Source organism: Oratosquilla oratoria, chromosome 31 (assembly GCF_046742065.1).
Source record: "Oratosquilla oratoria isolate Oo_2021 chromosome 31, ASM4674206v1, whole genome shotgun sequence".
Lineage (NCBI taxonomy): Eukaryota > Metazoa > Arthropoda > Malacostraca > Stomatopoda > Squillidae > Oratosquilla > Oratosquilla oratoria.
Genome location: NC_134807.1, coordinates 8,839,699 through 8,867,228, shown reverse-complemented (window position 1 = coordinate 8,867,228; position 27,530 = coordinate 8,839,699). Strand labels below are relative to the sequence as shown.

Here is a 27,530-nt window from a genome sequence, read left to right as displayed (position 1 = left end):
GACCAAACTGAAAAAAGAAGAAGAGGAAATTCAGTTGGTACATACATATACCAAAGGCTTTTTCCACCTTACAAGGGAGGTAGCCAAAATACAAAGGCATAAAAACCACTCCCACCCATTCCATCCCTAACATACTCCACGCCCCTCCACCCTCTTCCCTCCTTCTTATCTTGGCACCTCCTGGATGACAGGTCATCCCTGCATCTTGCAATGTCGCGAGGGCACAGCACATCCACAGCAAAGCCGCTTTATTAAATCGGCGACCCCACCTCTCCGTTCCCTCATGGGATAAGGAAGAAGATATATATATATATATATATATATATAAATATATATATATATATATATATATATATATATATATATATACATATGGATACACGCACGTATACAAATGTGCGCAAACTGAAAGAAGAAGAAAAGGAAGCTCATTTGGTGCAATGAGACAAAAAAGAAATATATATACTGTATATGAATATCAAATATGTATACATGCACGCACACAAGTAATGCGCACATGCACGTACACATATATGTGCGCACACACGTACACACATATGCGCACACGCACGTACACTAATATTTACAGTACATACGCACGTATACAAATGTGCGCACAGGCACGTACACTACTATGTACATACGCACATACACAAATGTGTGCACAGGCACGTGTAAAAAACATGTGCACACACACGCACAAAAACACTCACACACATACGGCATGTACATATGTGAGTATACATGTATGTGTGTATAGGTTATACTGTATGTACACACACACACACACACACACACACACACACACACACACACACACACACACACACACACACACACACACACACACACACACACACACACACATATATATATATATATATATATATATATATATATATATATATATATATATATATATATATATATATATATATATATATACATATATAAATCATCACTACCATCATCACCATTGTTACTTTTAGCATTTCCGTCATCGACACCATCAACACCGGCGTTATCATGGGCTCTAATGCCCCGGTTCGAGTCCTGATAATCGCCTTAGTTGGGGAAGCTTAACATGTTCCTGTACTCTCTAAGCCGACGATGCACCTGGCAGTGGATTTTCCATATTTGATGACGTCAGTGCCACGTCACGGTTCCCTTCGTTGGTTTCAGGATTTCAGTGGTTTATCTCTCTTCCTGAAGTAACACTGAAGTTCAGACACATTTGTGTAGCGTCGGGTCAACAGCTTCGATTTTTTTTTTTTTTTTTCTTTAGACACACTCGTGTAGCGGCGATTAAACCATTTTCGTCCAGTGATGTATTTTTCGATTTTTTATTTATTTACTTATTTATTATTATTTTTTTTTTATGAAGGGTCTCAGGACAGTGCGGGAACTTGATAAATATACACCCACTATTGTCTCGATACCTGTCAGCTGACTAAAATCGTCTGACTTAAATCCCCAAACAAACATCTTTATAACATTTGATTTACATAAGAACATAAGAATGAAGAAGACTGCAAGAGACCATAAGGCCTACACTAGGTACACGTGTACTTTCAAGAGTTAATCTGGATTTTGATCTCTAGTCTTTGTTAACACTGTTTACTTTCATTTGTCTTCGTACGTCTGATTCTTTTTGGCTACCCCCAGTGTAAGGGGGAAAAAGCCTTTGGTATATGCATGTACGTCTGATTCCTTCTTCCTCTTTCCCATTCTCTTTCTTTCCCTCATTTTTTTTTATTTCTCCTCGTCCTCTTCGTATATTCCTTTCTCCTCCTCTCTTTCTTCCTCTTCCTCCCATTCTTCCTCTTTGTCCTTATCGGCGTTTCCTCCTCCTCTTAATCACTTTTCTTAAGTACCTCTTTGTTCTCTTCGTATCTTCCTTTCTCCTCCATTCTTTCTTCCTCTTTCTCTTCCTCCCATTCTTCCTCTTTCTCCTAATCTTTATTTCCTCTTCCTCTTAATCACTTTTCTTAAATTCTTCTTCGTCCTCTTCTTTGTATTTCTTGTCTTCCTTCTTCACCTCCTATTTCTCTTCCCTCACTCTACCCATCCTCTACTATTCGTCCTTCTCCTATTCCTCTTCCTCTGCCTTCCAGTTCCTCCTCCTCCTCCTCCTCTTTTACCTCTTCATCTCCTCTTCCTTGGGATCCAATATTCAAATATGAAAGGAGCCGTGATGGGGAAGTAAATAAATATCCCTCACAAGTTGGAATGTGCGTTAGGGGGAGGGGGGGACGCGGCCTGAGGAAGGGAGGGAAAGGAGGGAGGAAGGGAGGGGGAGAGGAGGGAGGAAGGGTAAGAGGAAGGGAGGGACGGAAGGAAAGGAGGAAGGGAGGGAAAGGAAGGAAGGGAGGGAGGGAAAGGAGGGAGGGGGGAAAGGAGGGAGGAAGGGAGGGAGGAAAGGAGGGAGGAAAGGAGGGAGGAAAGGAGGGAGGAAGGGGGCAGGAAGGATGGGAGGAAGGGAGGAGGAAGGGTAGGAGGAAGGGAAGGACGGAGGGAAAGGAGGGAGGTGGAAAGGAGGGAGGAAGGGAGGGAGGAAGGGAGGGAAAGGAGGGAAGAAGAAAGTAGGGAGAAAGGGAGGGAGGGAGGGAAAGGAAGAAGAGGAAAAAGAGGAGGAGGAAAAGGAAAAAGAGGAGGAAGAGAAAAAAGAGGAAGGAAAGGAAAAGATAAGGAGGAAGAGGAAAAAGAGGAAGGAAAGGAAAAGAAAAGGAGGAAGAGGAAAAAGAGGAGGAAAGGAAAAAAGAGGAAGGAAAAGAAAAGATCAGGAGGAAGAGAAAAAAGAGGAAGGAAAGGAAAAGATAAGGAGGAAGAGGAAAAAGAGGATAGGAAAAAGAGGAAGGAAAGGAAAAGAAAAGGAGGAAGAGGAAAAAGAGGAGGAAAGGAAAAAAGAGGAAGAAAAAGAGGAGGGAGAGGAAAAAGAGGAGGAAGAGGAAAAAGAGGAGGAAGAAGAGGAAAAAGAGGAAGAAAAGGAAAAAGAGGAGCAAAAGTAAAAAAGAGGAAAAGAGGAAGAAAAAGAGGAGAAAGAGTAAAAAAGGAGGAAGAGGAAAAAGAGGAGGAGGAAGAGGAAAAAGAGGAGAAGAGGAAAAGAGGAAGAAAAGGAAAAATATAAGGAGGAAGAGGAAAAAGAGGAGGAGAAAGAGGAACAAGAGGAGGAGCTTATATTTATTACGGCTGCCACCAGGAAATCTCATTCAACGTAAGGAAAGGTCTTACCAAAGAAAGGTTTAATTTAATCTCGATTAAGCTTTTCGGTACTAATTGTGACTTGTACACAGGTCTTTGCTGACGTCATGAGCGTTTTATCCAGCTGTGGGAAATCTACATCACGACGACGAAGCTCGTGATGGTGGAGAAGGAAATGGATGATGATGATGATGTTGACGACATGTAGGGTATGCGAGAGGTGCATCACCATTACTGTGGTGGTGATGGTGGTGGTGACTGTGGTAATGACAAGAGCAGTTTGTTGGCAGAAGATGTGGTGTTGATAGATTGAGGTGGTGATGATAGAGTTGTTGGTGGGACAAGATATGGTGTTGACAGTTGATAGTGGTGGTGGTGACTGAGGTGGTGGTGATGACTGAGGTGGTGGTGATGATGGTGGTGGTGATGATGGTGGTGGTGATGGTGGTTGTGGTGATAGTGGTGAGAATTGTCACTGGTAATAAAAACAACAATAAAACGAATGTTGTTGATAGTGGTACCATGAGAACGAAAGAGAACGAGAGAGAGAGAGAGAGAGAGAGAGAGAGAGAGAGAGAGAGAGAGAGAGAGAGAGAGAGAGAGAGAGAGAGAGAGAGAGAGAGAGAGAGAGAGAGAGAGAGAGAGAGAGAGAGAGAGAGAGAGAGAGAGAGAGAGAGAGAGAGAGAGAGAGGGAGCAACAAGGAAGGAGAGCAAGACCATGAAAGAGATCATAGAAAAACAAAAGATATAATAAAACTAGATTAGAGAAAACATTTCCAATGTTGCAGCTTAAAAGCAAATTCATCATACTTTATCATACTCCAATATATCTATGAATAAAAATAGAATATTATGGATTCACGAATAAAGCGAAACACGTGTAGTATCCACCAGTATTTTGAAAAAACATCACGTGAGCATTTACCTTTCCCAAAATGGAAAATCCATATCTGCATTTGAAATCAGACGTACGCCTTTTTAACTTCCGACAGGAACTTAAAATACACACACACACACACACACACACACACACACACACACACACACACACACACACACACACACACACACACACACACACACACACACACACACACACACACACACACACACACACACACACACACACACACACACACACACACACACACTGGTCACACATACACACACACACACACACACACACACACTGGTCACACGTAATTCTGCTACATTGCAAATTTGAATTTAAAATGTTTTCCAATCCATCCAATTTCGATATAAAAGTATTGCAATTAAGGTGCAAATTAACAGGTTGAATAATGCAATAAACGCTGGTCATTGTCAAACGAAGTACAGAGCCTCCCTGCGTATGTATATGGAGGAGGATCGTGTATGCATAAAAGGCAAAGGAAATGACCATCACGGCTTGCTTCAACTCTCCGATTACGGAGGATTTACCAGACAATGATCAAAGGACGGCACTTGTTCTCAAATGGTATGCGGACCATCACGGGTACGTCCGTCCGCGCGCGACCTGCACGAGTTTATACGTCAGTAGATCTCATTTCGTAAGGTGAAGCTCACACAAAACACATTTATGCGATTATTTTGTTGTTATTGAGTCGTTTTGCTGACGCCTGAAAGGAACCACTGTATAGTGGTCGATTGAAGTTCGTTATATCATAGACGGACGCAGGCACTGAAGATAGTATCAACATGGATCTTAAGGAAGAAGCTATGCTATGAAAGTTATTACGTCGTAAGAACCAAATCTTTTGGGTCACTCCAATAATACATACATACATACATACATACATACATACATACATACATACATACATACATACATACATACATACATACATACATACATACATACATACATACATGCATACATACATATACCAAAGGCTTCTTCCCCCTTACACGGGGGATAGCCCTCCAATAATAGAAATGAAAAATGAAAACCCAATTTACATGTTTTACCCAAAATTGCGAATGTATGAACATAAATTCTTCAATTACTTTAGAATAATAAATTGTACTTACCACACTCATTCTTGTCTTTCTTGTCCCTGCCTTCAAATTCTTCGTAAAATTTTGCAACGAAAGCTTTCCAAAACCTTTGCCTGTTCAGTTTGGTTACTATAATCATCAGAGGAATAATCGCAAATGCATGGTAACTTCCGGAACTCTTCTATAAAACAACTCAACGTTAAATTAATCTTTAATTGTTTCCATAGCAACGAAACATCAGGGCTCACTTTCGCCAGCCACTGGATCTTTCTTCGGATTGTGTGATTTTTGTTCAGTCACAAACGACGACAGTTTTGTGGGTGTTACCATCCGCTCACTGAGACAGAAATCGAAATCGACTTCAGTAATTGGCTCGTTTGAGTGTTAACAAGTGTTTTCAATCTGATAATAACCAACTGCCCATACTATCAACACTGTTTTGCGGGGTGATGTGGTTTTGTACGTGTAAGCCTTCAATAAACTCGACGTCTAGTTTGAAATCACATAAGTTTCTCAACTGATTCAAACTATCTTTGATAAAGAATGTAGTTTCCCAGCAGATAAAACATGCCTTGTTAATCTGATAGGTTGTTCTGAACGCAAACAAACTATAAAGCCTGCCATTTGGAGAAATTCGATCATGAGCTACGTAAGACTTAGTCACGAACAGTGTATATATACTCGCTCATAGCATCTTCCTATTACCTTTATCTCTCTCTCTCTCTCTCTCTCTCTCTTTCTTCATTTTTGTCGTATTTGTTCATTATCTCCTTTCTCTCTGACTTGATGTTCCTTGCCAAAATCGTCAGTTTAACTCTCTCTTTCTCTCTCTCTCTCGCTCTCTCTCTCTCTCTCTCTCTCTCTCTCTCTTTTACTTGTTCTTGGACTTCGACAGACTCTTAGCAACTACACTTTCAGACTCTTCCAGATCACCGTCCAGCAACTGTAGTCTCTGGTGGTTCGATAAAACGTCTCAGGAAGTAATACGACATGACGTCACGCAAAGAACACGACACAGCTCTGATGTGCCTTTGTCGCGTTTCTTCTCATTACGTGATGCAAATGAGGAGGAAGAAAAAGGGGGAAGAGGACATCTTATATGGAGGCTGCAGTACCAAATGCAAACAGATTGAAAATGTTGTTTTATTCAATCCACACATTTTCTGTTTAATTCTATTTTTGTTCGATGTTGCAGTGTGTATGAAGAGGGGGTGGAAGCGGAAAAAAGGCTGGGATGAAAGAAAGGGAAAATAAGAGGAGAAGGGGAGAGTAAGAAGCTGAAGAATTGGAGACAAGTAGGGTTAACGCAGATACGTACACATACACACGAGCACACACGCACACACACATGTACACAGGTACACACACATGTACACACACACACACACACACACACACACGTACGCGCACACACACACACACACACACACACACACACACACACACACACACACACACACACACACACACACACACACACACACACACACACGACTCGGTGGCGCAGTTGGTAGAGCGCTGGACTGGAAGTACGATAGTGCTCGCAGTAACCAGTTCGAATCCTGCCCAGGGCCGAAATTATTTCGGTATCGCTGCGCTTCGGGTCGTTACTCTGACTCGTGGGCGGGGAGTTGGGTGTGTGTGTGTGTGTGAAAGGTCATAGCATTACCCATAGATCGGTCATACGAGCTCTGAGCTCTCTTCCGGGAGGGAAATAGGTAGATCACGAGTCCAACACGTGATCCAAAAAGACCAAGGTGAAAAGACCAAGGTGAATACACACACACATACACACGTACGCACACACACACACACACACACACACACACACACACACACACACACACACACACACACACACACACACACACACACACACACACACACTTCAACTTGGTCGAGGGCTGTGGGCAGAAGTTCCACGAACTGAAATAATCTTTTTTAATGTTTGTCGTCAGTTGATTTTATTCAGCCGTTGGATACTTTCTACGGAAGGGCAACCGCTTAACCCTGTTCAGTTAACCTTTTCACTGATGTTTGGGGTTTATGTATTTATTATGGTTATCGTCAGGCTATTGCAATCAACAGAGGAAGCCATATCTTTATGCGGATCGACTTTATTCAGTTGAGGGATGTCTTCCATTTTCTTTTCTTCTAAAAGACTAAACGACTTTCAGCTTAGGGTTGGACCCGAAAAAAAAAAAATAGTTTCCATCGATCGAAAACCTTAACTACAAAAAAAACCTTAGATTCGCATTTTCTACAGAAAATATCATATAATCTTACCTATGAAAAAAAAAAAATCTTTAACACACAAGAAAGCCTTTCCCTTGAACGAGATCTTAATCTTGAACAGCAGTTAACGTCTATTAATGAGTGATTTAGATGATCGGGCAGCGTGAAGTAAAACGATTTAAGGCACTATATTCGCGTAGGCCAATTTCCACGGCGATGAGTGTCGGTCCTAATTGGTTCTAATTATAAACTATAACCTAATAACTATAGTCCAAAGGTACATGTTTATGGTCATGAGATTCTGGTAGGAGGCGGCTCTTTAGTAAGGTGTTGTATCTTAAGATATCCTTTAGGGGAACTTTGAGTGATTTTATTAAGATTCGGGAACGCTGTGTTAAGAATATCACCCTTCCGGTTTCTTCAAATCCTTCCGGATGCCTGTCAAGTGTTATGTCTTTTTTTTTTTTCTTTTTTTTTTCGTAAGTCTTAACGTAATTTCTTTGATTTTCAAGTCTTACGGCCTGAGTTGAAAATCTTTCGCCTTTTCTCCGCATGCGATGTGTTTTTTAATGTGTTCGTTTTAAACAATTTGAAATAAATTCCCCCTTTTTCAAGTGTTATATAACACGTCAAATCTTCCGTTTTTTGTTATTCGGTGTTTATACTGTGTGAAGTGTTTACATCGTATTTTCATTCTGCATTTGTTTTGAAACAAATAAATATTGACTGACAAAAAAAATATGGTTTTCTTATGGTTTAATTACCGTTTTATACACAAATACACAAACTAATGGTCTTTAACGCAAATCTTAGGGCCCAATCACACCAAGCTTACGACCTGTGTGTATGTGTGTGTGTGTGTGTGTGTGTGTGTGTGTGTGTGTGTGTGTGTGTGTGTGTGTGTGTGTGTGTGTGTGTGTGTGTGTGTGTGTGTGTGTGTGTGTGTGTGTGTACACAACAAACGACGCCATCGCAGAATCCAGATGTTAGCATAAACTCGGTTGTCCAAGCACCCAGTATGGTGATAACTATTTCAGCCACAGCTAAGTGGATTTAAATATTTTGCTCCTCATTTCATAAGTAAGAATGTAATCAATGGCTTCCTGGCGAGTGTAGGAATCGTCTCCTTCCCTGGGAAATATTTCAAACGCGAGAAATTGATCTGGACAGAATGCAGCAAGGGCGAATTAGTTTATTGCTGATACAGTGATACACAAAGGAATTGAAATCATATACCCACACCGCGTGCGCATGCACACACACACACACTCACACACACACACACACACACACACACACACACACACACACACACACACACACACACACACACACACACACACACACACACACACACACAAATATATATATATATATACATATGTTTGTGTGTGTGTGTGTGTGCGTGTGTGTGTGTATGTGTGTGTGTGAGTGTGTGTACAAATACATGTATACGTATGGGCCGTGCGGAAGTTCAGTGGATATCGTCTTGAACTCATGAGCAGGTGGTCGTGAGTTCGAGTCCCGGGACCCGGTGTCGGGTTTGCTACGTCGGTTTCCGACAGCCCTGGCCAGACGGGGAGGCGACCCAACGTTGGCCTACAAAAAACAGGCGGCTTGCCACGACTGACATAGCTTTGCCCTACCAGAGGTTTATCACTTCTTGTATTGATGACGAAATACTTTGACATATGACACAATAGGATAATATCATCTAAATAATTGAGGAATAATAATAATAATAAACAAATAAACAATCAGTAATCTCGCAACAGACTTCAGAAGAACGCAATGGTAATCTCCTCTTACAGAGAAACAAATGCAAAATGTATTCTGAACTCCCCAAATCTCCCAGTGTCATATCCCCTTTCACAGCATTCCGTTTTCTATCGCTCCCTACAGAGGAACACGAAGGCCTGACAGCAAAGGCATTCGACATGACGCACGCTGTGACGTAGGCGGTAGAATGTTGGCCGAACTATTGCCCACAGTTTGAGCAACACTTTAACTCATCGCCAATGAGCAACTTACTAATAAAGCCAAGCGTCAATATCAATCATCGGAGGAACAATGACCTTCCCCTGGGGAACGCCAATTTTCCTCACGCAGACAAAGGCCAGGCGTATGGGCTGCTGGACGGGGAAGTCGATCCAGGCTCGCGGTGCGCTGAAACGCGTCGGGGACAAAACGAGCGCGTATTGGATGTACGGCAGAAGGCGAGGGGACGCTGATTAGCCGGCCCCTCTCGAACGCGCACAGGGACGATTCGTAACAATGGACCCGAGTATACAGTTTGCCTACAAACTAGCAGGGAAAATGGATCCATTAAAGGTGCTACCGAAGGGATGCGTTGGGTGTGTACACAAAAGCCAACGTAGGCACTGAACCATAATACATACACGCCTAGGAACATGTACACACACACACACACACACACACACACACACACACACACACACACACACACACACACACACACACACACACACACACACACACACACACACACACACAGAAACCGACCACACACATACAACTTCTTCAGTGAGAAATCAATCATTTACAAAAACAAAATCAAGGTTTGGAGTATTGACCTTGTCACCTATCAAAGATATAAGTAAAATCATGGGTAAAATGTACAAATCAAGTGAGTAGCATACGCCAAGAGGCGCTTAGCTGCAATTCAAGCAGTCACCCTTGTTAGTGATGAACATATAAGCGGATTTTCATTACATGAAAGAGATGATGACAACTATGATAATGAAAGAATAAATAAATGCCTGATTCACCCTACGTATACGCAGCGATAGGGTGACCTTCGTATGAAATCAAATATATAAACAAGAACGCAAGAATGAGAGAATACAGAGATCAGCGACCAAATTGATTTCCAGTTTTACAAGGTAACTTATGGATAGACGCTATGGGTAAGGCATTTCCTTTCATTGAAAGTGAAAATAAAGAGATGACTTAATATTACAATTAAGGTCATTAAAGCGAGCAGATGAGAGTGAAAGAGAAGATTTCTTGATTTGAGGTGGGAGAGTCACAAGGTCATGGAAACAGAATAAAAAATATGTCTCAAAAATCTACAGAAACACAGTTTTCCATACATATGGACGCGACAGTTCCTGGGTAATCAAGTCCATAGATGAATATCAAAACTAGGTGTGATAATTGGCGGAGATAAAGACAGGAACACACACACACACACACACACACACACACACACACACACACACACACACACACACACACACACACACACACACACACACACACACACACACACACACACACACACAACCGAACCACAAAACACAAACACCGAAAATACACACGGATGCGCATACACAAACCGGGTAAATTGATATATACGTGCATATTGAAGAAACAAACACACAAATGTAGGTTTGGGCGTGGGTGGGTGGGTGGGCGGAGGGGTAATGTTGGGTTAGGTGAGTTGCAAAGGTAGTGGGGGAGGAGGGGGGAGGAGGGAGGGGGAGGGAAGGGGGGGGGTCGTTGTTGTTACGGCGGAACTGTTTGCAAGGGCCGTTGAGGCGTGGTTTCCGCTTCGCCCGTCGAGATCTGAGGTCCTCTTCAGACTCCAACTCGTCTCAGAATAATGTCCAAGAGGAAGGAAGGAAAGGGGGGAACGTAGGGTAGGTGGGAAGAAGGGAAGAAGGGAGGGAGGGAAAGAAGAAAGGAAGGAAAAAGGGAAGAAGGGAGGGAAGGAAGGGAGAAAGGGAGAAAGGGGGGAACAGAGGGTAGGTGGGAAGGAGGGAAGAAGGGAGGGAGGGAAAGAGGAAAGGAAGGAAAAAGGGAAGAAGGGGAGGAAGAAGGGTAGGTGGGAAGGAGGGGAAGAAGGGAGGGAGGGAAGGATGAAAGGAAGGAAAAAGGGAAGAAGGGAGGAATGGAGGGAAGGAGGGGAGGAACAAGAGTAGGTGGGAAGGAGGGAGGAAGGGAGGGAAGGAAAGAGGAAAGGAAGGAAAAAGGGAAGAATGGAGGGAAGGAGGGAAGGAGGGGAGGAAGGAGGGTGTAATAGGTGTGGCCAGTGAAATATTGAGTATGAATAAATTAATTAGTAATTGTACAGCACTGCAAATACAATACGTGTTTTCACATTGGAGACGAGACCAAGACTAACCGACGCCAAGCTTACTTAGTGCGGGAAAACATACACAATTCGTCTTGGTTCTCCTACAAAAAGGCGCAAATAAATGTACAATGACATTGATAAAATAAATATACAATAATAAATATACAATACTACAAGTACAATTCGCTTTCGTTCTCCTACAAAAAGCGCAAATAAATATACAGTGACAATGATAAAATCAATATACAATAATGAATATTGTTTTTAATTCCAATAATAAATATACAATACTACAAGAACAATTCGTCATGGTTCTCCTACTAAAAGGCGCAAATAAATATACAATGACAATAATGAAATAAATATACAATAATAAATATACAATACTACAAGTACAATTCGTCTTGGTTCTCCTACCAAAAGGCGCAAATAAATATAAAATGACAATAATAAAATCAATATACAATAATAAATATACAATACTACAAGTACAATTCGTCTTGGTTCTCCTACCAAAAGGCGCAAATAAATATAAAATGACAATAATAAAATCAATATACAATAATAAATATACAATACTACAAGTACAATTCGTCTTGGTTCTCCTACAAAAAGGCGCAAATAAATGTACAATGACATTGATAAAATAAATATTCAATAATAAATATACAATACTACAAGTACAATTCGTTTTGGTTCTCCTACAAAAAGGCGCAAATAAATATACAATGACAATAATGAAATAAATATGCAATAATAAATATACAATACTACAAGTACAACTCGTCTTGGTTTTCCTACAAAAAGGCGCAAATAAATAAACAGTGGCAATGATAAAACCAATATACAATACTACAAGTACATTTGTGTAATATACAAGGAATGTTTAACGCTACCATTACAAGGGTAGGTGAGAGGTAGGGAAGGAGGGAGGGCGGGAAAGAGGAAAGAAAGGAAAAAGGGAAGAAGGGAGGAAAGGAGGGGAGAAAGGAGGGAGGGAAATATTAAAAGAATGAAAACGCGAGGATGGGAAGAAGGTACGGAAGGAAGGGGAGAGGGAAGAAATGAGAGAGTGAGGTAGGGTAGAAAGGAAAGAATAGGGACGAATGAAGGAAATGAGAATATATGAGAAGGCAGTGGGAAGGGAAGGAGGAAAGGAAAAAGGAAGAAGAAAGGAAAGAATAGGGACGAATGAAGGAAATGAGAATATATGAGAAGGCAGTGGGAAGGGAAGGAGGAAAGGAAAAAGGAAGAAGAAAGGAAAAGAAGGAAGGCAGGAAGGAAAGAAGGAGGGAAGGAAGGAAGGAAGGGAAGCAGGAGGGATGGAAGAAAGGGTGGAATGGATTGAAGGAGGGATAGAGGGATGGAATGAATTGGAAGTTAGGATATATGAGAAGGCAGTGGGAAGGGAAAGAGGAAAGGAAAAAAGAAGAAGAAAGGAAAGAAGGAAGGAAGGAAGGGAAGAAGGAGGGATGGAAGAAAGGGTGGAATGTATTGAAGGAGGGACAGAGGGATGGAATGGATTGATGGACGGATAGTGCGATAGAAAGAGGAATGGAAAGATGGTAATGGAAGTATCATTACCAAAGGAAACGGTGGGAGGGTCACAGGCTCGCCACAGTTGGATCACTGGTCAAAGCCACTGACTGAGGTAACAGTGATCTTGAGTTTGAACTTTTATTGGACGTTAATCATCTTCCAAGAAAGTGTCTGGCTCTTGGATATTCTCAAGAACCACTCACCATCCAGACCTACGCTCGAAAGAGAAATCGAGATCGAGATCGAGAGATAGATAGATAGATAGATAGATAGATAGATAGATAGAGAGAGAGAGAGATAGAGAGAAAGAGAGGGAGGGACAGATAGATAGATAGAGAGAGAGAGAGACAGAAGGACAGAGAGAGAGAAAGAGAGAAAGAGAGAGAGAGAGAGAGAGAGAGAGAGAGAGAGAGAGAGAGAGAGAGAGAGAGAGAGAGAGAGAGAGAGAGAGAGAGAGAGAGAGAGAGAGAGAGAGAGAGAGAGAGAGAGAGAGAGAGAGAGAGAGAGAGAGAGAGAGAGAGAGAGAGAGAGAGAGAGAGAGAGAGAGAGAGAGAGAGAGAGAGAGAGAGGCACCAGAATGATTTGGATACGAAGCGCATTTCTCGGTGATGACAGTGGAACAATGCATCGGGTCAAATCCTGCCAAATCCACTGAGCAGATAACCTGCGGGATTCGAACCGGGGTGACGAGGGAATACTGCCAAGGAATCCAGGAATAATTCAATTAATTGGGAATACCTGAAATTGGTATATTTCCAATATTCTATTTCTATTTCTTATTCCAGTCTCATCATCTCCCACCTTTCCATTGTTTCTCTGTATTTTTTTCTCCTTTATTTTCTTGAGTGATTATGATCTTGCCTTCTTCCCGTTTTCTTCTACAAAATAGACTGAAAACTTACACAAACGGGTGCGCGCGCACACTTACACACACACACACACACACGCAAAGGTGCGTACACATATATACGTACACATAGATACATATATGCATATGTACTTACATTCATATATGCATATGTACATACTACACATAATTACATACACATACATACATACATACATACATACATACATACATACATACATACATACATACATACATATATGCATGTCTCCCAACTCTATTTCCCTCTCCTTCCTCTCTCCCTCTCCTTCCCTCCTGTTATCCTAGCTCTCTTTCCCTCTCCTTCCTTTCTCTCCACCCCTCCCTTACCTCCCATCTCTTCTCTCCCTCCCAATCTGCCTTCCTTCCACAATTCCACCACTTAGGCTAGTTTCCCATCCCAGCAGTAAATTCACCCATCTCCTTCTCCTCCTATCCTTTTCCTTTTCCTTCGTTTTCTCGAGGTCATTTCAAAATTTCAAGGATTTTTTACATCTCATATAATTTCTTCGTGTCTCCTCCTTCCAGTAAAACGACAGCGTGGTGTTAGGTTCCAGTAAAACGACAGCGTGATGTTAGGTTCCAGTAAAACGACAGCGTGGTGTTAGATTCTGGTAAAACGACAGCGTGGTCTTAGGTTTTAGTAAAACGACAGCGTGGTCTTAGGTTCCAGTAAATCGACAACATGGTGCTACGTTCCAGTAAAATGACAGCGTGGTGTTACGTTCCAGTAAAACGACAGCGTGGTCTTAGGTTCCAGTAAAACGACAGCGTGGTGCTAGGTTTTAGTAAAACGACAGCGTGGTGTTAGGTTCCAGTAAAACGACAGCGTGGTGTTAGGTTCCAGTAAAACGACAGCGTGGTGTTAGGTTCCAGTAAAACGACAGCGTGGTGTTAGGTTCCAGTAAAACGACAGCGTGGTGTTAGGTTCCAGTAAAACGACAGCGTGGTGTTAGGTTCCAGTAAGACGACAGCGTGGTGTTAGGTTCCAGTAAAACGACAGCGTGGTGTTAGGTTCCAGTAAAACGACAGCGTGGTGTTAGGTTCCAGTAAAACGACAGCGTGGTGTTAGGTTCCAGTAAAACGACAGCGTGGTTTTAGGTTCAAGTAAAACGATAGGTAGCGAAAACTCGATGACCTATCAATTTCTTCTTCCTCTCCCTCTTCTCGCACACTATTCCTCTTTCCTCTTACTTTTTCCTATTCTGACATTTCACTTCCGTAGCTATCACCATTTTTTTTTATAAAAACAGTTTCTCTCCATTTCTCTCAAACATTCATCTTCCTGAACGTCCTTCCTGAATTCCTTGGAAACGTTCGAAAACGTTCAAGTATTACACGTGTTTTGTTTTGATTCCCACATGAAAATTCTATTCAGGTAAGGCTTAACCCCCTTCCCATCCCTAACCCGACTGTAATGAGGACTTTGATCACCAAACTCCCATTTTGTTAGTGATCAGTTGGTGGATGCAGGTACGACCCGTCATCCATGAGGAGCTAAGATGGGGAAGGGGGGTGGAGAGGGTGGTGGAGGGGAGTGGAGTGGAGTGGGAGTAGGTACGTTCCTCTGATTTGGCTACCTCCCTTATGAGGGGGGAAAGAGCTCTTGGTAGATAGGTAGATAGGTAGATAGATAGGTAGATAGACCTTCATATCAAATGCCATTTGTTCATCCTTCAGACGCTACATCATCATTATCCTCATCCTACGTCTTCTCCTCCTTCTCCTCCTCCTCCTCCACCTACTCCTCCTCCCCCTACTACTTCAAGGCTCTTCAACTTGTCATTTTTTACTTCCTCCTCCTTCTTCTCCTCCTCCTCCTCCTTCCCCTGCTTCCTTTCCTCATCTTCCTTCGTTCTTCTCCTTCTTCAACTTGTCATTTTTTTCTTCTCCCTCCTTCTTCTTCTCTTCCTCCTCCTCCTCCTCTTCTTCCTTTCTTTCTCTTCCTTCACTCTTCCTCCTCCTCTTTTCTTTTTCTTCTACTCTTTCCTCTCGATCTCCTTTTCTTCCTCTACTTTCTACCCTCTTCCCTCCATCTTCCTGTCCTTAGCCCTCCTTCCTCCTCCTCCTCCTCGTCCTCCTCCTCCTCCTCCTCCTCTTGGTGCCCTCTCCCCTTGCAGCCCTCTACGTAATGCAGATGTCAGAAGCACGCGTTCTGGTTTACAAGTTAGCTGACGGGGACCAGGCGAAGCCCTTCTGAAGACCCAGGCCGGCCCTCGCGTCCATATTTCTATTCCATTTCTTTCCCGTCCCTTATTTTTCTTTTTTCTTTTTTTTTCTTCTTTTCCTTTGCCTCCATTTCTCCCTCCCCCCCTCCCTCGTTTTTTTTTTTTTTTCTTTTTACCGGTTCGGATATATCGTCTGTTTCTGTACATTTGCTCGTTTCGAACGCGTTTCGCGAGTTTCAGTTTCCACGTTACGCGACGGTTTTACCGTTCTCTCAGGGTCCTCTCATTTCGGCGTTTTGATACTTTTCTTTCGCGTTTCGTTCATTTCGCGATTTACACGTTTCCCTAATTTCGCGCGGTTGAAAATATATGGAAATGAAAAAAAAATATGAATTTGAAAACCATGTTGTAAATACCAACAATCAACCACACGATCATCATCAGCGTCTCAGTAGCCAAAATTCAATTTTACTAATCAAATCCTATGGATATTTCCGAACTATTCATCAATTCCTTAAACATATTTCGAAAGTAATAAATCATCCTTACGACCATCAATTCTCCTTTGTGTACCACGTGGTAAACATTGATGACCGAGTACTTGATTGGACAAAGACTGCTGGCCACGCCGGCAAGTCGTATGCAAATGTTTATGTATTGCTGTTGAATAGATGTGTCTACCTTACCCCCCAGTAATGATGGGAGTCTTTGTGTGTAATGTTTGTAACGTAACTTCCAACAAGGTTTCTGGTCTGATGTAGGTGCGAGGTTGCAACTTTAGTCCTGGGTTATGGTACAAGAGGAAAAGTAGATTTTTTTTTTCCATACGACAGGATAATTGACGAAAGTTGTTCATTTGATGTTTTGAGCTTCATCAGTAGCGATAAAGACTAAACTTTATGAACTTCAACCCGATGGCGTATATTACTGATTTTCTTCAAATTGATATAGATTATTTCAGTGTAATTGGTAATGGGTCTTGTTATCAAAAGATTGAAATTGGCAGTTATGAAGGAGGAAAATCTTACTTTTTTGTTTCGTAGAAGTTTTTTTTGGCTGAGTGAAATCAACCGAAAGGAGCCAAAACACAGGCACACACACACACACACACACACACACACACACACACACACACACACACACACACACACACACACACACACACACACACACACACACACACACACAGAAACCTCACTTTACCATAAGATACAAAATGCAAGAACCACTGGAGACTGTCTACTGTTTATATTTCTTCAGTGGTTCTTCTTGCATATATATATATATATGTATATATACATATATATATATATATATATATATATATATATACATATATGTATATATATATATATATATATATATATATAAATATATATATATGTATATATATATACATACACATACATATATTGTTAATAGTCAGGAAAGATTGATTTGGGAATGTTTTTCTTTGCCCACTAATAAAGCTTCTTATAATTTCACAGCTATTGACGCCAGACAATTTTATTCGGATGATGGATGACACACGAACTGAAATGGTTTAAGTCTTCAGCACCTCAGTGGTACAAATTTTTCTCATTTTCTTTTCCTTTTCCTTTTTCTTTTCTTTCTTTTTGGTTTCTGACGATTCTCGTGCGTTTGTTCTTGGATCACTTTCGTCTCTTGAATCTTTACTCGACCGAGTTGTAATTGGCTTCTCTTGTTTTTCATCGCATTAATGGGTTCAGAGTTCGATTTCCCGTTACCGGTGGCATACGGGGGGAGGCGGGTCAGAACAAGCGGTCCGGGGTTCAACAAGCAAGCAAGCAAGCAAGCAAGCAAGCAAGCAAGCAAACAGGGTTTTAGCCGTTATTCCAATTCCGCCAACGCAGCATTTCCATTACCATCGACTGCAGGAGCATTATTGCAACCCATTCCTTAAATGGATTGTTTGTGTTGGTATATTGTTGCTATTGGCGCCGCGATAGAGAGGTCAAAGCATATTCGACCTTTCCTATAGGGAGTTAGTTTCCCTTTATTTGAACAGAATTGCATGATGGCAGCTAAAATACAGACATTAACATAGTTAAACAGACAAAGAATTACAAAAGATTACAATGGCGGAGCATGCCGATACGAGACCTTTTGGTCTATAACAAAGGTCGGATGCGAAAAAAATATATAATGATGATAAATAAATAAATGAAAAATTAAATAAATAAATAAATAAAATAGAATGAAAAATATAATATGAATAATAATAGATAAAATAAATATATGCATAGGTATAGTTAAATATCAAACAAACAGGTAAATAGTAAATAATAATAGATTGACAGATAAATAATAATAAATGAAAATCAAGCAAATAATAAATAAGCAGACAAAAAATACCAAACAAATAAACAAATAGTATAAAATAAATGGCAGTCACTACAGCATCTTGCTTAGATGTTTATCTTACTTAGACATATAAGCAAGAGATGATTAAGTGAATGGATAAACGAATAAATGAATAAACATATAATTAGATAAATGAATAAAAAATAGAATAAATAAATGCAATGAATCATATCAGGTCTCAGTTACCTCCCCGTGGAACTAATGTCAATAATACTAGTACTATCCATGTTATAACTATTTCATCAGTCCCTATCTTGGCTACTACTATCATCACATCCAGTATCGCAAACATATCTGTTACTATAATTTTTTGCTAACATCACCACAACTGCGGCCAAACTAAAGCGGAACGCATCGAGGAACGCACCAAGGAACGCACCGAGGAACACGCCTAGCTCTGTTCCGCAGTATCCTCCATTGAATCCACCCTCCATAACATCCTCCACAACCACCTCCAATACCTCCAGTACCTCCTCCTCCTCCTCCTCCTCCTCCTCCTCTTCCCCTTCCTCCTCCTCCTCCTCCTCCTCTTCCACGTCCAGCATCTGTTGTTGCAGACGTCATTCTTCTTGTGGGTCTCGCCTGCCTCTCTCTCTCTCTCTCTCTCTCTCTCTCTCTCTCTCTCTCTCTCTCTCTCTCTCTCTCTCTCTCTCTCTCTCTCTCTCTCTTTCTTTCTTGGGGCTTCTGGTCCGTCGAGTCATGGCAGCTCCTGTGTTGTACACTGAGACTCTCCGTTGTCTCCCACGGCTGATTATTATCCTCATGTTCTTCTTCTTCTCTCGTTCTTCAGAAGCTTCTGGACACTCATGAGCATCTTCAGGTCCTTGACCATCGTGTTCGTCATCTTCATGTTTATCAACGTCATCATTTTCATCACCTTATCATCATTAACGTCATCATCATGTCAGAGGTTGGGGTAAGCAGTCATGTTCTATAGGCCTTCATAGGTATTGCGTTGTATGTAAATCTAGGAATATATATAAACTGGCCTTCAAGAACAGCAGTTTTATTTCGCTATCAGTTGTTGTAGTCGATCAATGACGACAATGCAACAACAACAGTGACAACAAAATCATTATTATCATCGTTATCATCATCATCATCATCATCATCATCATCATCATCATCATCATCATCATCATCATCATCATCATCATCATCATCATCATCATCATCATCATCACCACCACCACCACCACCACCACCACCACCACCACCACCACCACCACCATCATCATCATCATCATCATCATCATCATCATCATCATCATCATCATCATCATCATTCATCACATCATCATCATCATCATCATCATCATCATCATCATCATCATCATCATCATCATCATTATCAATTTTTTTTTTTTTACTTTTTGTTCTTTCCTAGATATATTTTTTCTTTCTTCATTCTCTTTTCTCCTTTATCGGTATCTTTATCCTTTTTTATTTTCTACCTTTCCTCTCCGTTATATCAATGTTTCTTTATTTAAATTTTTGTCTTTCTTTCTTCCTTCCTTTCTTTTCGTGGTTCCTTTGAGCGTTTCTGTTGTTCCCAGAGGAATCCCAACACTCACTGATGGAAGCTACACTCAACGCTGTTGTCCACTTTCCCTCTAAAAAAAAGTCTGTAAGTTTTTTCTCTGCAGTCATGTCCAACACCATTTACGATCTCCAACATTAGATTCGGACGTTGGAGTCTCTGCCACAATCAATGGCGTGACCTCTCACTCTCTTCACCATGAAATGAAAAGGTTAATCGAGGTCAATTCATCACTCGCTGAGTAGGTTTCCCATTGCTGAATAAAACAGAATTGCAGCAATCGAAACATAAGTATGAATCGTCAGTCACAGAGAAACGGTGGGCATTATCGTTACATTTTACAAAGGATTTACAAAATATTTACAAAGGCGGAGCATGCCGACAGGAGACCTTTTGGTCCATATCTAGGTCGGATGCGAAAAAATATAACAATGATAAATAAATAAATAAATAAATAAATGAACAAATGAAAATATGATAATGTAAATAATAATAAATAAAATACATAGATAAATGCATAGGTATAATTTAATAATAAACAAACAGGTAAATAGTAAATAATGATAAACTGACATATAACTAATAATAAATGAGAATCAAGCAAATAACAAACAAACAGACAAATGATAACAAAACAAATATTCTATCTTCCACTAAGCCACCGTTTCCCAACCCTGGGGAAGCAACCCCAAGTTGGGTCGCTGAGCGTTTTTCCTTGGGGTCACCAAGACATCTCATATAGTTATTTTGATTAATACCAAACTTCCAAATTCATATTACCATAATAAAATCCAATGATGTTAGCTTTGTCTTTTATAACCTTACTTTACCTTTCTTACACATATTTTTATTATACTGTGTCCCCTATTTTTTACGGTCAACAACTAGTCATATATATTAACACATGCTTAAGTAACCACTAGGAATAGTGAACTAACGAAGCAGAGCGCTTTCGTATAATTATATCTTCAGTGCAGATACAAAGAAGGAATTCCTTATTTGTGTCAACACTGAAGACGTAATTATACGAAAGCGCTCTGCTTCGTTAATTTACTTTTCCTAGTGGTTACTTACGCATTTGTGAACACACGTTCCTAGTATTTCTATTGTATAATAACACATATACGATTAGAGGGGTCGCGGTCTTATCATGAATACCATATTGGGGTCCGCCTGAGAAAAGGGTTGGGAAACACTGGACTGACTTTGGTTAACTGAAGAAACTCTCCTCTGAAGAGAAAGGATTAATTTCATAATTCATTTCATAAAGTCATCATCATTATCATCACGTGGCAACTGTTGTTGTAAAGTCTGTTAAGTTGATGTAGAGACTACTAGTACTGCTTCCTACGCTTCTCTCTCTCTCTCTCTCTCTCTCTCTCTCTCTCTCTCTCTCTCTCTCTCTGGCCAGCATCCTTATCTCCATTATCATCAAGGAGGTTCTCCTCTAGACATTTGTCCCGGATCTCTGACTCACACTCGCTTTAACATTTTCTCTCTCTCTCTCTCTCTTTTGTCCCTCTCTTTCACACAAACACACACACACACACACACACACACACACACACACACACACACACACACACACACACACACACACACACACACACACACACACACACACACACACACACACACACACACACACACACACACACACACACACACACACACACACACACACACACACACACACACACACACACACACACACACGTTTATTGTCTAGTTTTTTAATTCTTGTAACAACGTCTTCTCACTGTCAGTTTCATATTGATTTAATCTTGTAGGATGTATATTTTCAGCAGAAATGCTGCTATATCCAATAAATCGTTGATTATTACTATTATTATTATCATTATTACACAAACACACACACAGACACACACACACACACACACACACACACACACACACACACACACACACACACACACACACACACACACACACACACACACACACACACACACACACACACACACACACACACACACACACACACACACACACACAGTGAAGTACACACGCGTATGTACACATCACACTTCATGCATGTAAGTTAGAGTTCCCCTCTTCTTATCTGCCTCCCTCGGTCACCCTCGTCGGTTCCCCTCGTCGCCCTTGAGTCACACCCTTTCCTTCCCCTCGTCCTCGGCGTGAGGGGAAACCGAGGGTAAGGTGGGGGAGGGTGGGAGGGGGGAGGAGGAGTTGTAGGAAGGGGGGAGGGGGTGGGAGAGAAAGGGAGGTGGAGGTGGGAAGAGGTAATAGGAAAACGTGTTGGTAATTTTGTATATAAGCGTTGCAATAGGGAGGGACGAGGGATGGTATAAGAAGCGTTTGTGGGTGATGGAAGAATGGTTCGAGTCCTTTGGGTATAAGTGTTCGTAGAGGCAGCATATATATATATATATATATATATATATATATATACATATATATATATATATATATATGTATATATATATATATATACATATATACATATATATATATATATATATATATATACATATATACATATATATATATATATATATAAATATATATATATATATATATATGATTTTTAATTTCCTGACGTTTCTTTATAAAAGAGTTTTTCAAAATGAATAGTATTAGAAGCAACCAGGTCAGATCACCTTTTCAAATGTATAAGAGAATGAAAGGAAAAAAAGACTAAAGAATAATGTGTATGTGTGTGTGTGTGTGTGTGTGTGTGTGTGTGTGTGTGTGTGTGTGTGTGTGTGTGTGTGTGTGTGTGTGTGTGTGTGTGTGTGTGTGTGTGTGTGTGTGTGTGTGTGTGTGTGTGTGTGTGTGTGGATGTCTTATACAGTTCCAATGTGGTCTGTCCCTGTGTGATATATCTTCTAATGGTCCAATCTCTCGGTCAATCGTCTATTTGTTCAGTCACGTGTCACAATTTCCGCCTCTGTCATGGCCCAGGTAACTCTGTCAAATTTGTTGGTTGGGTGGTGATGACGTATGCAGCCCTTCTGGACTAGATGGGTTCAGTGCAAGGTTTAATAATAATGATAATAATAATGATAATAATAATAATAATAATGATAATAATAATAATAATGATAATACTAATAATAATAATAATAATAATAATAATAATAATAATAATAATAATAATAATAATAATAATAATAATAATAATAATAATAATAATACTAATCATAATAATAATAATAATAATAATAATAATAATAATAATAATAATAATAATAATAATAATAATAATAATAATAATAATAATAATAATAATAATAATAATAATAATAATGATAATAATAATAATAATAACAATAATAATAATAATAATAATAATAACAACAAAAACAATAATAATAACAATAACAATAGTAATAATAGTTACTAATAACAGTATTAATAATAATAGTAACAAAATCAACAGTAATAATAAAAACAACAACATTGCAACCTTTGGTACAGGCTTAAGATATAACCCATGGAACATTTACGTAATCTAAGAGTTCTGTTCCTGTCCAGTAAAGACATTTTTATTCATTTGAAAGGACGTACTATGACCCTAAAGTGGATCTCGAAGGATCAAGGATGAAGGGAGGGAGAAAGGGAGCGAGGGAAGGAGGGAGGGAGAGAGGGAGGGAGGGACTGAGGAAGGAAGGATTAGCATTATTGCACTGAAAATGTTAAAACATGGTATAGAAGTACAGACATCTAATGGTACATTTTGAACCATAAGGACGTTTATACATTTATATATTTGATCTTATCTTATCTATTATTATTTATATTATTATAATTTTTATTTTATTTTATTAATTTTTTATTTATTTATCATTATTATATATATATTTTTCGCATCCGACCTAGTTATAGACCAAAAGGTCTCCTGTCGGCATGCTCCGCCTTTGTAATCCTTTGTAAGAGAGGTTGGTTCTCGTGCTTCTGAAAGAGGAGGAAGAGGAGGAAGAAGGACATTGTAAAGAGGAATCTGAAGGATAAGGATCTGAGGAATCCCATACACACGAGAAGGAACAAGAAGAGAAGTTCCAATATTCTTCCAAGAACCTAATCTATAGGACCTCATCCCAATAAACCCAAACACACACAAACACTCTCACCAATACTCTAGACAAAGAAGGAAAAGGCGAGATGGTGATACCAGAGTGGAAGGAATCAAGAGAGAGGTATTAAAGAGGGGGAGAGAGAAAGAGAGAGGTATTAAAGAGGGGAAAGAGAGAAAGAGAGAAATGGCATTAGGGAAATGGGTGGACGGGGCAAGTTGCCAACAAAGAGGAAGGAAGAGAGGGAAAAGGTGCCAACAAGATGTTGGGAGTAGGGAAGCTGTGCCAACAGAGGGGGGTGGAAGAGGGGAATGGTACCAACAAAGGAGAGGGGGTGAGGGGAAATGTACCAACAAAGAAAACGGAACGAGGAGAAATGTGCCAATTATGGGGAGGGGAACGCGAGAACGGCAGGAAAACACTAAGTAGGAGAAAGAAAGAAAGAAGAAATAAGATATGCAAAATGCAAGACAAGAGACTCTTTCTCTCTCTTTCTCTCTTTCTCTCTCTCTCTTGCTCACTTTCTGCCTGTCTTTCTCTCTCTCTTGCTCACTTTCTGCCTTTCTCTCTCTCTCTCTCTCTTTCTCTCTCGCTCACTTTCTTCCTTTCTCTCTCTCTTGCTCACTTTCTGCCTTTCTCTCTCCCTCTTTCTCTCTATTTCTCTCTCTCTCTCTCCTCCCCTCTCTCTCTCTCCCCACCCTCTCTCTCTTTCTCTCTCTCTTGCTCACTTTCTGCCTTTCTCTCTCTCTCTCTCTTTACGTGAATTTCTGCGAGGTAGTTGAACCTATAATAAATTATTACTACTTGTGGCTGAAGCCCTCGCTTCCAAGTGTGTGGCCTCGCAATGAATAAAGTTAACTGGCAGTAGCCAAAATTAAAGAGGAGAGAAGGAGTAGGAAGAACTGAAGGGGAAACAGAAGGAGAAGGAGGAAAGGGAGAAGAAGGAATAGAAGAAGAGGGGAGATGGAGGAAGAAAGGGGAAGAAGAGGAGGAAATGGGAGGTGGACGAGGCGAAGGAGGAGGAGGAGGAGGAAGAGGTGGAGGAACAGGAGATGGACGAGGCGGAGGAGGAAGAGAAAAAAAGGGAGGAGAAAGAGGAGGATGAGGAGAAGGAATAGGAGAAATAGAAAAAAAGAGGAGGGGAGGAAGAGGAGGAAGAAGAAGAGAAATAAGAAAAAGAGGAGGAGCAGGAGGAGGAGGAAGAAGAAGAGGAGTAGTAAGAAGTGAAATGAATAAGCGACGGCGACAGAATAGTGACGACAGACATGTGGCTTTGGCGTGGCGTCGTGCGGGAACGCCGTCTCCGTCTTTAACGTCGTGGCGCTGGGCGGCATATTAAAAACGTGACAGACTCTATACTCTCATTCCACAAGCTCCTCCTCTTCATCCTCCTTTTCCTCCTCCGCTTCCAGTCTCCTCCACTTCCTTTTCCTCTTCCTCCTACCTCTTCCTGTACCTCCTTCGCTTCTATACATTCACGTATAGATGGGATCTATGTAAAGGCATGCAGACTCCTACGCATACAGGCATGTGCTCGGCAGACACTAAACTATTACCATACAAGGATACACAAACACGCGTCTCTTTATGTATGTACAGTTGCATACGCGTTCTAACGTGTGAACAAAGAGACATTTGTTCGTATATTTTTGGTCAAATGGATCCATTGATGGAACGCCATCAGCGGGTCCTGGTACGATGGAGTGGCTCTTGCCAGTAATTCTCAAGCATTAACGATTCCATAACTGGCAAATTACAGTTGTAACAGTTCCATGGCGAATTATATTCTATTATCAGTAGTTTGGCAATTCATTGAGGGTTCATAATACGTTTACTATATGGAAAATCTATTTGCTCATTAACATTTATGAAGATTAATTTGGAGATGCATATCTTTATTCTGCTGTAGCTAAGACCATACTCTTCTATTCAGCTACAGGAAGCGCCTTATACCGACCTTTCTTTTCCTTTCAGACTAATCAAAACAACCTCGCCAATGCAGTGGCACTCTTTAAGTGTCAGACTAAAGACACAAGACTTCATTCAGGTAAGGAGTGTCCCTCCTCTTACGACAGCAATTAAAACCGGGGATATCCATCCGCAAGAAGGCGGTGCATTGTCTGCCACCCGGCGAGAGGAGGAATGCGAGGGTTGGAGCGGAATGCGCGGGTCGGAGAAGAAGATCCTGCGAGGCTGGAAAGGGATGCTGCGGCTGGGGGTGGATAGGAGTTAACCCTTTCGCTATCAAGGCTGTGGCACAGAAATGAACCAAACGATCTTGCAGTAGTCAGAGTTAAAGGAAATGTCTTTCAGTATGATAAGGGCTAAGCGTGAGGAATTGTAAGAAGGAGGAGAAGGCGAAGGATATTAAGAAGGAGGACAAGGAGACAAGGAGAAGAAAAAGGAGGGGCAGCAGGAGGAGAACAAAGAGGAGGAGAAGGAGGGGGAAGAGGATGCGAAGAGGAAGAGAAAAAAGAAGAGGAGGAGGAGAGGAAGGAGGAAAAGGAGGTAGAGGAGAAGGGGAGAGTGAGGGGAAGAAGAAGGATGAGGAGATGGAGGGGAAGAATGAAGGGAAGAAGAAGAAAGAGGAGGTGGAGGAGGAGGAGGAGGAGAAGGGGAGAGTGAGGGGAAGGAGAAGGATGAGGAGATGGAGGGGAAGAATGAAGGAAGGAATAAGGAAGGGGAGAGTGAGGGAAGGAGAAGGATGAGGAGATGGAAGGAAGAATGAAGGAAGGAAGAAGGAGGAGAAGGTGGTGGTGGTGGAGGAGGAGGAGGAGGAAGAGGAGGAGGAGGAGGAGGAGGAAGAGGAGGAGGATATTTCCTAGTAAGAGCCAGATAATTTTATTCATTTGGAGGAAAGATTCTCGCTCGCCATATGATTGATGTGTAACAAATACACCACTGGATCCCAAGCAAAAAATTGAATTTATATATTTATATCCAAGAAATGAAAGACAGGACTTCTGAATTATCCCGTTATTTACAGACATTTATTTTATAATAGAAATGCATTATAAATCTAAAATATAAACGGTTGGTATTCAAGCAAAAATTTTCCAGCAAAGAAAACTTGAAATTATTTAGGTGAATAAAACAAATAAGTACACGAACGGATAAACAAATAAACATAAAACTAAACAAGCAAAAACAGTTGAATAAGTAAATAAATAAATTGATAAATAAGCGAGAAATAGAGAGAGAGAAAAAAAGAAAGAACTTTATCAATTTAATCACTGTAAACATGATCTAAAATGTAGAGGAGCAGACTGAGAAAGTTCCGTAAAAATTGAGAACTCGAAGTCACGTCGTAGTCTATATGCTCTATTTTGGCTTACGTCTGACTATTTTATCTAAAAAATAAATAAAAACCCACCATAGTGAAGGTAATAAGGTCATGTTTAGAATGAGAAATCTCGGGTTT

At 40.7% G+C, this 27,530-nt stretch overlaps 1 protein-coding gene across 1 annotated transcript in view; it reads right to left on the bottom strand.

Moving 5' to 3' along the window:
* Positions 1–27,530, bottom strand: part of LOC143041554 (tyrosine-protein kinase transmembrane receptor Ror-like) — a 418,598-nt gene that overhangs the window by 225,046 nt on the left and 166,022 nt on the right. The window contains exon 4 of the mRNA XM_076213566.1: positions 1–7. This exon is cut by the window's left edge and continues 93 nt beyond it. Coding sequence (XP_076069681.1) covers positions 1–7 — 7 coding nt within the window. The remainder of the gene's footprint in view (positions 8–27,530) is intronic.